We start from the raw sequence: 10,789 nt of genomic DNA on the forward strand, positions 1-10,789 counted from the left end.
CTTTCACTGAAGTAAAGGATGTGAATATTAGTATATGGTGAGCAAAAGTTGAACTGGTGCATTCAAATACAGTTTAACATTTGGAAAAATTAGATTTATAATGAATTCACATGACACACGACACTCGGTTGACCCATATTGCACTTCTTTAATTGACAGCAGGAAAAGAAGACCACAGTCGGTTCAGTGACAGAAAGTTTCTTCCTGAGAAGCTTCGTGCTGAACGTATGCAGAGTGGGACAGGGACGAGGAGGAGGAGGATGACCTTTGACCCTTTCAGGCTGGCTTTACATCAGAAATGACCAAAAACAAACTGAGTGTTCATCAGTGACGAGAAGAAAAACCTTTTCTCTCTGAGTCTCTTCGATGTGCAAGTGGCTTCTGTTTTTTTTTTTTTTTTTCCCTCCAGAAGGCCTCAGTGGTCGAGGATCCGCAGGTTTCCTGAGACGATCTTGTTCTCCAGCATCGCTCCAGCGGGAATATCGATCCGGTCTCCGTGATTGGCTATAATGATGACAGTTCCCTGGTGAAAGCAAGAGAAAAGTTGAAGCCTCGAAAGAGAACAAGAACAGTTTGTCCTCCATCACATCATGAATACAGCAAGAGCAACCTGCTCCAGTGAGCACCAGGCTGCTGTTTTCACACTGACTCCACATGAAGACTTGTCTGAGGAATGAGAAAACTCAACCAGATCTGAAGCGTTTACCTTCAGAGAGACGTTCTTTCCAAAGGTGACGTCTCCGGACACGGTGAGGTGGTCGAGCTCCAACATGTCCGGGATGCTCTCGAATCTGGAGAGAAACTCCTGAACCTGCACGACAAACAACAGGAAACTGCAGATTTCAAGGATTCCTGAAAACACCTGCATTCCTCTCGTTGATTTCTGCTCATTTTGCATTCAGAAAACACTGCTGGATTTCTCTGGTGCTCGAGGAGGATGAATTTATCCTCTTTGAACCAAACCAGTTATGAAAAATGATTGATTAAGCACAGAGGCTGAGAGCAGCTTTGATTTCAACACCTGAGTGCGACACTCTCTCCGGATATCGAGGTAGATGACAGAAAAATTTCCACAGAAACTGTTTAAATGTTGTGGCTGACCTTGGTGAAGGAGCTGCCCAGCTTGACGTGCGGCGTGGTGGGAAACTCTCTCTTCTTGCTCATGGTGAGCGAGCCGGCGTCCATGCTGTACAGGTTGGACATCATCAGCAGCAGGTCGGACGACGTCTTCACTGGCAGGAAGCGGCTGCGGGGGACGTTCACACCCATGGCGTTGTTGAAGCTCTTGATGGCGGCGCCCACGGCTGTCTCCAGCTGAATGACGTTCAAACCGCCGTCCAACGTCTGCAGAGACATTCATGGAAATTGGTTAGAGTAGGAAACCGCAGCTTCGGCTGATTCGCTCGTAAAACAAAGCTGTTGGTTCCTGATGGGATTCAGCAGCTGCTTCTACAGATCTCAAAGTGTTTAGGCTGAACAACATGGCAGCTGAATTAATTAAATAAAGATCAGAGGTTGCAAGTGTTGATTCAACTGTATTTCATGATCCCAACAGGTGTCTTTAACCTTTTGTCCATCCCATTTATACAGATGATAGTAGATTAAATATACACCAGCGTGACCTTTAAACACACAACCAATCTCTGACCAACCTCAAAAACACACCTCCATCCTGGCAGTCGAGTCTATTTTCTAGTCATTTCTAGTCATTTCCTAGATAAAAATATTGGAATTTGATAGTAATTATAGAGAAAACAGGTTTTTTTTCTGGCTGAAAGGAGCCTTGACCAAGGCCAGACAGACCTGCTACTCTGCTCTACTCTCAAATAATTAGCAGATCAGTTCTGTTAAGGAAACATGAAGAACATTATCAAGAAATGACAGACCTGCAAAATAAAGTGAGGAGTAAAAGAATGTAGAACATCATGTGCAAACAGCCTGAAGGCTTCTTGGCTGCAGTGTGTGTGTGTGTGTGTGTGTGTGTGTGTGTGTGTGTGTGTGTGTGTCTCTCTCAGTGTCACCTTCGGGTTGACGATGATCTCCAGGTCCATGGCGTTCCCCTCGTGCAGCCTCTTGATGGCGGGCAGAGAGATCCACAGGTTGTTGGTGTTGAAGATTTTGAACTTGGTGACAGACTTGAACTCGTCCACGTGGGCCTTCGGGACCTGCGCGATCTCCAGCAGCCTCAGATGATCCTCGTACTGGATCAGGGTACCACCCTGCAGGGAGGAAACAGGAAGCACTGAAAGACCGCCACTTAAATGAAAACCCAAGTAAGTGCGTGCTGCAGTGAACCGCTCTGACCTTGACGTCAGCTCTGGTCTTGTCTGTGACCTCCATGATGAACTCGCAGCGTTTTTCCGCCGGCTGGCTCATCAGGTGGTGGAGGATGAAGAGGTCGACGGTGGCGCCCAGGTTGTCGATATTGGACACAAAGATGTACTCCTTCCCCTCAGCGATGAGTTTGTCCAGCAGCCCGCTGTTGGCGAAGCTGCTGTAGATGTCTCCGTGACCCGGCGGGTACCAGGCCTCGGCATTCTCGCCGTTCATGCCCATGTTTTTGGCGATGGGCAGCAGCGACTCCTTGTTGATCCTCGGATACCTGACAGGAGAACGTCTGCTCTGTCAGGACAGATGCTGCACCAGACCCATTCAGACATTTCAGGAAAGTCATGACAGAACAGGAAACGTACAAAAGGAAGCTCTTTTATCAAATGGGACAAAAAGGGATGACAAACAGTGGTTCTGTGTGTGTCCTCATACATCTGTGGCCTGTAAGTGTGCTGATATGCATGGAGGTGTGAGGAGGGCAGCATGTGAGAGCTGAGCTGCGCACAGAACCAAAGAAGAAGAAGTAATCTAAGAACGATCAACGTGATGAGACCCAGCAGCAGCATGAGGTGAGGCGGAGGGTGGAGCAGCAGAGGCAGCTCCAGAGGAGGCTCGGACCAGGCTTCTTATTTTACTTTTCATTTTTCCACTTTTTATAATTTTATGACACTCAAATGTTAAATTAACCGTCCCGTGTGAGCTGGTTTCATTTTAGTTAGTGCGCTGTACCTGCTCTGGTTGAAGGTGTGGATGTTGACGCGGTGGTGCTTGTATTTCTGCAGGATCTTCTTTGTGTCATCGTCAGTGTTGAAGGAGTTCATGAGAACGAGCGGCACGTTGGTGTTAAAGGATTTGTTGAGATGCTGAAAAGGAGGACAACCGAGTTCAGTTCAAGCCGACGGGCAGAGGCTCAGAGCTGCTTATTGTGGTGTTTCATACCTCGATCTGCTGGACGGTCAGGTCCAGGAAGGTGTTCTCGTTGCGGACGCTGATCAGGCTCTTGGGGCCCTTACAGCCCATGCTGGTTCCCAGACCGCCGTTCAGTTTGACCACAGCGAGCTTGTTGAGGCTGGCGCTGATGTCGGCGGGAAGACCCTTCGCTTTGATCCGCTCATAGGGCTGCACCTGAGACACATTTAAAGAGACAGTGTGTCAGGTTTTGACTGGGTCAGAGATTAAATAATGATCACAACATAGAGTATGTGTGTGTTAACAGGTAACACTACGCTGAATAGATTAAATGAACTTCATGAACTTCTGCATACAGAGACACGCTGCACTCATCACAGCTTGGAAAGACTGATGATGATTAAATGATGATTAAAATGATCAGCACAGCGGTTCTTAAGATCTGAACTCATCTCAACAACATGAATATTAGCTTCTTGCTTCTGGCTGACAGTTTCAAACCAAACCAATAATACAAGCCATCGTCAGTATGACAGTGAAAGCACATTTTGGGACTGTTCCTTTAAACCAATCAGCTGTCACAGAATGGCAATGAGCTCCAAGCTTCAGAAACAAACAGCTGAAAGCAGATCTGACGACAGAGAAAAATAAAATAAAATGTGGAAACACGGGTCATCTGGTCCGTAAGAGCAGTTTTGGGACAGACGACCTCTGACCTTTAAAACCTCGTCGGCAACACATGGCAGCAGTGTGACACACAGAAAGGACACATGTATTTATGGACGCTGTGAGTTATTATGTAATCAGCACTACAGCAGCGCTGTGAATCAGCTGGTATGGCAGTTTAATATGAAGTGAAGCAGCAAAGTGTTAGCAGTATTTCTACAGTTTAAGAGTCACTTCACCCAAATCACAAACAGGAGGAGGACTTGAGGCCGGGTTGGTGGAGTAAGGATTCAGCGGCGCCTTCAGCCATGAAGCTCTTAAATCAAATCTAAACTACTTCTACAAAACTTTGACGGATATGAAAGTTGAGGCTTTTCAGACGTGAATCGCTGCAGACTTCATGTGTCTGTTCAAGTGACAGCTTTAGGGCTCTGAAACAGGTCTGACAGGTTGCTGACTTTGATCTTAACCGCTAGCCTGGTTAATTAAAGGCTAAAAAAAGCATCCTCTCATATGCTTTCTTCTCAAATTTCATCATTTTTTTGATTTATTTTATAATATCTAATGTCACGGTCCCTCATCTCGTAACTCTACCTCTTTCACTGTCAAGGTGAAAACAGTTTTCACAGACCGATCTAACACGACGATCGCCTCCTCGATCAATTAAAATTGGCACATTTAGTGAACTTTCAGATGATACGATGCTCACCATGTAACCACTCTCCTTTGCTGCATGTTGTCCTTCATGTCTCTTCCCTCATATGAAGTTCAAAATGGCTTAAAAATAGTTTAAAAAACAGGGTTTAAGGAAAACGGGAATAAGAGATGATACTTGTGTGATGTATTTATTGACATGTTCTTCATAGGGCGGAAAAAGGAGCGCTTTTAGTTCATTTCAGACTTGAGCCTGAAAGGGATTTTAAACTCATTTTGCTGACAATATCTGAGCTCATAGAATAAGGAGCCAAGTGGGATCACAGCAGCGTCAGAGACACACAGCAGACAAATGTCAGCGGCGACCTCACCGCCCTAAAACCAGACTTTCAAATGCTGCGGCGGTCAAACTATTCTTAGTCCTAACCTTCACTGCGCTTGGGTATTTTGGGAACACTACAGCGTGCGTGTGTGCGTGTGTGTGAAATGTCATCATGCTGACAAATTGTTGGCTTTAGCCTGAATGTTCTGTCCTTCGATCTGGTTTCGTTAGCTTGTATCTGAAGCATGAAGCTCAACTCCATTCTGTAGTAGTTGGATCGCTTGAAAGAACAGTGTCTGCTCGTCAGAGCAGAGTCAGATGACAGGATGGACATCATTTTCATGGCTGTGCATCCAGGACAGAAAGATCCAGTTAACGGTCTATCTGCGGCATGCATTTCGATTCATAGTTCATCTTCAGATTTCACTTACTGATAGCACCATCAACACACCGTGAGATGGTGCATCGTGCTTTTATTGTACTTCCCACAACAGCTGTGCTCTTTCTGCCATTCACTTTGTTTTATGAGCCATGGTGGGAAGGATCATCTTAACTCAATACTGAACACGACGCCATGTTTACACAGTTTCAGCCATGTTTTCCAGTCATCTGTCTCACACGTCTGATGGAAGAGATACATTCCTATTTTAATCAATCAAGCTGTTTAGACAGGATGTTCAAGTTTCACTCGTCATATACGCGCAAAAGCCACAACAGGTGACCTACAGTCGGTACCCCAAATCAGGTGACCTACAGTCAGTGCCACAAGGCAGGTGATCTACAGTCAATACCCCAAAGCAGGTGACCTACAGTCAGTGCCACAAGGCAGGTGACCTACACTGGTGGAGACTGCTGATGGTGGAGAACAGACTGAGGAAGATGAAGAACACCTCTCAGTAGTCGTCTCCTTTTCAGTGTCACGTGTAGCAAAGCCGTCACACTGCAGACCTTCTGTTCACCACGACCTCCACACTGAAGATGAATGAGTGATCATGAGACTGTTTGAAATAACGTTGTAAATCCTGATGTAACAGCAGTTCTGTGAGTGTGTGAGTGCATGCCACTGTCTCTCTGTAGAACAAACCGAATGACAGAATGTAAACAGTTACTGTGGGGAGTATCACGACAGCACATTACAATCTGATCACGTACAACATATTTGTTTAGTATTTCTGGCAAAAGCCAATAAATCCACAACCAGCCGTAAATATTTAACCCCTCGTGTCGACTGTAAATCAAGGTTAACCCCTTCAGGCTGAACAACTAAAGACTGGAAGCCAGGGAAAAATACTCCTTTAGCTCCATCCACAGAAAAAAAAACACACCGTCTAGCAAAGCTGTCTGATTAATAAACCCTAAATTCCACCAGACTATGAAGCCAAACCATGGTGTACGCATGCATATGAAGGAAAAAAATAAGCAAATCAACAAAGTCTGAGCAGGTCACCAGGCAAGTGAAATGCTTTGCTTCAGTGGGGTTTGCAGCCGGATGGAGGACACGCCTGCTGGAATCTCACTGACACAAAACGACACAATCTGGCGTTTCTGCTTGGCGCTAATTGTTTGTTTAGGTCTGATCAGCAGGCTGGTTAACTGCGCTGCTGCAGCCTGAGGTTCTGAACAGTCAGTGGACACTGAGCTTCAGTATGAACACTGACTTTGGATTACAGCACAGAGAGTTGCAACATGAAACCATGGCCTCTGGCAAACAGTGATATCTGGCACTTACCGAGTCTTCTGGGGGCCGGTTGATCTTTGCCCAGTCGACTGCAGGACCTTTCACCTGCAGGAATCTGTGGAAGAGCTTCTTGAAGCCATCGAAATCTTTTTTAGCGATCTGAAAGAGAAGAAACCAAACATCACCTTCTGCTGACAGCCACACCAAACTTCAGCTGTGCACTGTAATCTTCTGTGGCAAATGTCTCAATCAATGTTTTATAGCAGCATATTTGAAATAAATGTTTATCAGCAGACACACGAGGGTCAAATTTTTCTTTCTTTCTTTCTGTCAATAAATCCCACGAACAGACCGAACATGTGAATCCGACTCTTAATACGTCCTGACTTTCTGTCTGTTGCTCTTAGGTCCAAGCCCATTGGTTCCTACTGATGACATAAATCTTTAAAACACTTGTCTAAAAAGGTCCAGAAATTTGCCCAAACAGCTGCTCACTCTAATTTTTATCAAACACGCAGAGGAAATAAAGTATTTGTTGGGACTATTTTAAGCGGCGGATTAATCCATATAGTATTTATGCAACAGTGTGGCTCATTGGTGTGTTTTTAATAGTTTTTGGATCTTTTAACAGGGTCTGTTGAAAGTAAGAAAAATATCTTGTATCACCAGATTTACCACTATATGATGTTTTTCTTTACAAAGTAAAACACTGAATGAATGAATTCTAGCAGAGACAAAACATCATTAGTGTTTCGCTTTACAGGGAGAAACTGAAGCTGAAGCTTTACGTGTGTTAAAAATCATTTTTTCAGCTTTACTTTCTGCAGGTCAACTCTGCAGCAGTACGTGTGTGTGTGTGTGTGTGTGTGTGTGTGTGTGTGTGTGTGTGTGTGTGTGTGTGTGTGATCTCAGGGTTGTTCACCTCCTGTTCCACCAGCAGGCAGAACTCTCCCAGCAGACTGCTGGTGTGTGCTGTGTGATAAGACGACCCAGTGGACTCTCTGCATGCAACACTTTACAAATATTTGTTCTATAAATGTAACAGACACATTAACCCATGACTCCTCGTTACCTTGTGTGCCACCATAACCACAATCTGTACATTGACATATCCCTCCCGAAGACTCTTTGACAATGTTTACATGCTGCCTCAAACTGAATTTATTCCAGTTTAACCCGAGCAAATGAAACACAGAGCTAGCAAAGGCTGATTTCTGACTAATATCTGAGAAGCTACTGATGGAAATTACAGGGTAAAGGAGGCCGAATCAGCCTCAGAAACCTTCTGAGTCCGTCCCTTCATGTTGCATTACAGTGTTTAGGTGACGGCTGTTAGATGCTTTCACACCTAGTGACTCCTGGCCAGCAGGTGTGGAAGACTTTCGGCGTAAATTTTCAAAGGAACTCACGATTACAATAAAGGGATCCACTGAGTCTGTGGGGTGTTTAAGGTGTGAACTGAGACTTTTTGAGGAGACTTTGGGGACGTTCGGAGATGGAGCAGGGGCGCAGATTCTCTCACCTCTGCATCGGTCTTGTTGGCTGTACTGATCAGCGTCTCCAGCTCCCGGTGCATCGACTCCTCGTGCTGCTGACGGAGCTTCTCCTGGAACTCTGTCATCGCTCCTCTGGTCAGGTCTGCAAACACAGACACGAGACAGACCTTCATCTTCATTTCAATGAAAGGACAAAACCTGAGGAGCGTTTAGTTTGCTCGGAGACAACAATGGGCACTAAGATCGCCAGTTAACTTCCACCTAAACCCACAGTATTTAAAGACTCAAAGCTCTTCACAATGATGATCGATTATTGAACAGAAAAAAAACACACAGGGGTCAAAGTTTAACATAATAAACATCACTGCAATTACTGGTAGCTCCTGAGTCTAAAAATATCCAAGCTGACCTTGAACAACATGAACAAATTGACTTATTTTCAGGTAATAATAAAGTTCAGATGCTGCAAACTTTGAGTCAATGACACCAACATGTTCTTACAGTCTGGTTATCCAACAAAATACATGGGTGGATTTTAAAGGAATTAAAGCTGCTCGGAAAAGATCAACTGCTGACATGAAAGTGAAACATCAGTATGTGGAGCTAACTGAGGACAACTTTCTTCAGCTTTTGATTGTCCACATATTTTAAAATTATTTTTTTGGTGCTCTCAGTTACTGTTTATATAAAACACCAAGTCAGACGGGCTCTGAGAAAAACAGGAAGTGCAAACCAGAAAATTACTGATTAACATCTGGGACAAATGTCTAATCACACACAATAAAATACCAAAATCTGCCTGGATATGAACTTACCAGCTACGGTTAGAGACATTTTACCAGAGTCTGCTTAAAAACCAGAAATGAATCAAATGAATAATAATATCTGTGGACAGGAAGCAGCAGCGGGCAGGTTCATGTGTCCGTTAAAAAATGGTCCCAAGAAAACACCCAAAGTCAGCGGCTGTCAGAGAACAACAGGCGTCCTCCTCATCCTCAACTCAGAGGAAGCTCACAGATCTGCAGCTGTGACCCTGAACTCAACGTGAGGCCTGCCCACAGCCACACACACCAATCCCACGCAGTCAGGGTGTGTGTGTGTGTGTGTGTGTGTGGTGCTGTGACTGTTCCGCCCACTCCACGTCACACACTCCTGAGTGCTTTAAATATGACTTAGTTTGTGTTTTTACATCCTGAGACACAATTAAGAAAACAATTCATGCTGAAACAATAAGTTGGTCGGTCAGACAGACAATTAATTGACAGGAGTTCTGACGATTGATCGATTTCATTGAGCAAAAACACTAAACAGCGTGTCGTTCAAGCTTCTCAATGCGATGATTATTTGCTTTTCTCTATTTTATACCTTTATAAACTGAGTATCTTTGAGTTTTAGACTTTTGGTGGAACAGAAACTAAATAATATCATTCAGCTTCACTGTAGCTGCAACATCTCAAAAATGTATGATGCTATTGTTTTGGACTTTAAAATTGTGTCGTCATTTGCATATATTTGTGTGAGGGTTATCTAAATGAATATATGGATATTCTGAGTGCTTTTCCTCTCTTGCGCTACCTTTAAAGAGTGTACTTTTGTGATGAGTACATTCACACATAGTGGGAGAGGACGAGTCTATTTCTTGCATATTTCTGATTGGAGTTTAGTGTATTTTTACATGCAGAGTTTAACCTAAACGTTTTGTAAATTGTACATATTGTTCTTCCATTTCCTCATTGCGCTTTATAGGCAGTTGATACAGCTGCAACTGATAAGTGTTTAGATGATTGAGGTCAGGTGATTGTAAAATAACTTCCTCATTGAGATTATAATGATGACCTCTACACCTCTTGTATAGAAGTCAAGCTGATACTAATTCGGAGTCTTTGAAAATGTGCCTGCAGTTATCAAAGTGTGGGCTGGAAGCCAGGGGCAGGAAAAGGAGGAACACATTTGACTTTCCTGAGTTTTAATTCACTTGCAATGATCACAGCTGTAGACCGTTCACTTAAAAAACTTTCATATCTTCCTTCATATTGTTTTTATTTTGATTTGACCAATTTGATCTCTTTGTGTTTTACTTAACCTTTCCTTAAAAAAGGCTTATTGTTGAAAGGTGTTTCTATTATACAGCAAACTTAAACCTCACTCAAACTGTTTAGAGGGGAAGAAAAGTTATATAAATTAATTAGCTTATTAGTATGCGTGTAAGTCTAGATAGCAATATTAATCTCTAAGTTTTTTTTAGTGTAGTTGACTTGTGGGATTTTGTATTTATAGGTGTGGTATTTTACTGGTGACAAGTCTCTGCAAGAACACACACACACACACACACACACACACACACACACACACACACACACAGGGCAGTAGCAGGTTCATGCCAGCAGTTCAGACATGTTTTAGTGCTTTGAATTTTCGTTTACACTCCCCAGAACAGAAAACCCTGCTTAGACAAACTTTCGTGCACATAACGCCACAGGTCTGTCAGACGAAGCTGTTACCCACCTGAACGCACCGTCAAAGTATCAGGGGAGCCTCAAAAATACGGCCGAGAACAACACGGATAACTTCAAACCAAGACGAACTACCGTTCCGACCCGGAGGAGCCGGCAGATCCACAGAAAGTGAAGTTAAACTGTTTCAGACCGCTGTAATTTCATCTTCCTGCTGTTAGCTTCGGTTGCCAACAGTGCAACCTAGCTTCACTGCTGCCTGCAGCGCGAGCCCACCGCC

The 10,789-nt window shown here is 44.0% G+C and overlaps 1 protein-coding gene across 2 annotated transcripts; it reads right to left on the reverse strand.

Moving 5' to 3' along the window:
- Positions 1 to 404: 404 nt before the first annotated feature.
- LOC143319209 (UTP--glucose-1-phosphate uridylyltransferase-like) lies at positions 405 to 10,786 on the reverse strand. 2 transcript variants are annotated; one of them, XM_076727955.1, is made up of 10 exons: positions 10,562 to 10,786; positions 8,083 to 8,198; positions 6,612 to 6,719; positions 3,271 to 3,456; positions 3,061 to 3,194; positions 2,305 to 2,602; positions 2,022 to 2,219; positions 1,102 to 1,344; positions 707 to 811; positions 405 to 523 (listed from the first exon to the last, which is right to left on the reverse strand). In XM_076727955.1, exons 2-10 carry the CDS (start codon positions 8,179 to 8,181, stop codon positions 416 to 418), a joined length of 1,479 nt encoding a protein of 492 aa, XP_076584070.1. In that variant the 5' UTR covers positions 8,182 to 8,198; positions 10,562 to 10,786; the 3' UTR covers positions 405 to 415. The 2 variants fall into 2 exon arrangements, with proteins under 2 accessions (XP_076584070.1, XP_076584069.1); XM_076727954.1 differs by lacking the exon at positions 10,562 to 10,786 and adding an exon at positions 8,872 to 8,945.
- Positions 10,787 to 10,789: the final 3 nt, after the last annotated feature.

This window comes from Chaetodon auriga, chromosome 4 (genome assembly GCF_051107435.1).
Source record: "Chaetodon auriga isolate fChaAug3 chromosome 4, fChaAug3.hap1, whole genome shotgun sequence".
In the NCBI taxonomy this organism is placed as follows: Eukaryota; Metazoa; Chordata; class Actinopteri; order Chaetodontiformes; family Chaetodontidae; genus Chaetodon; species Chaetodon auriga.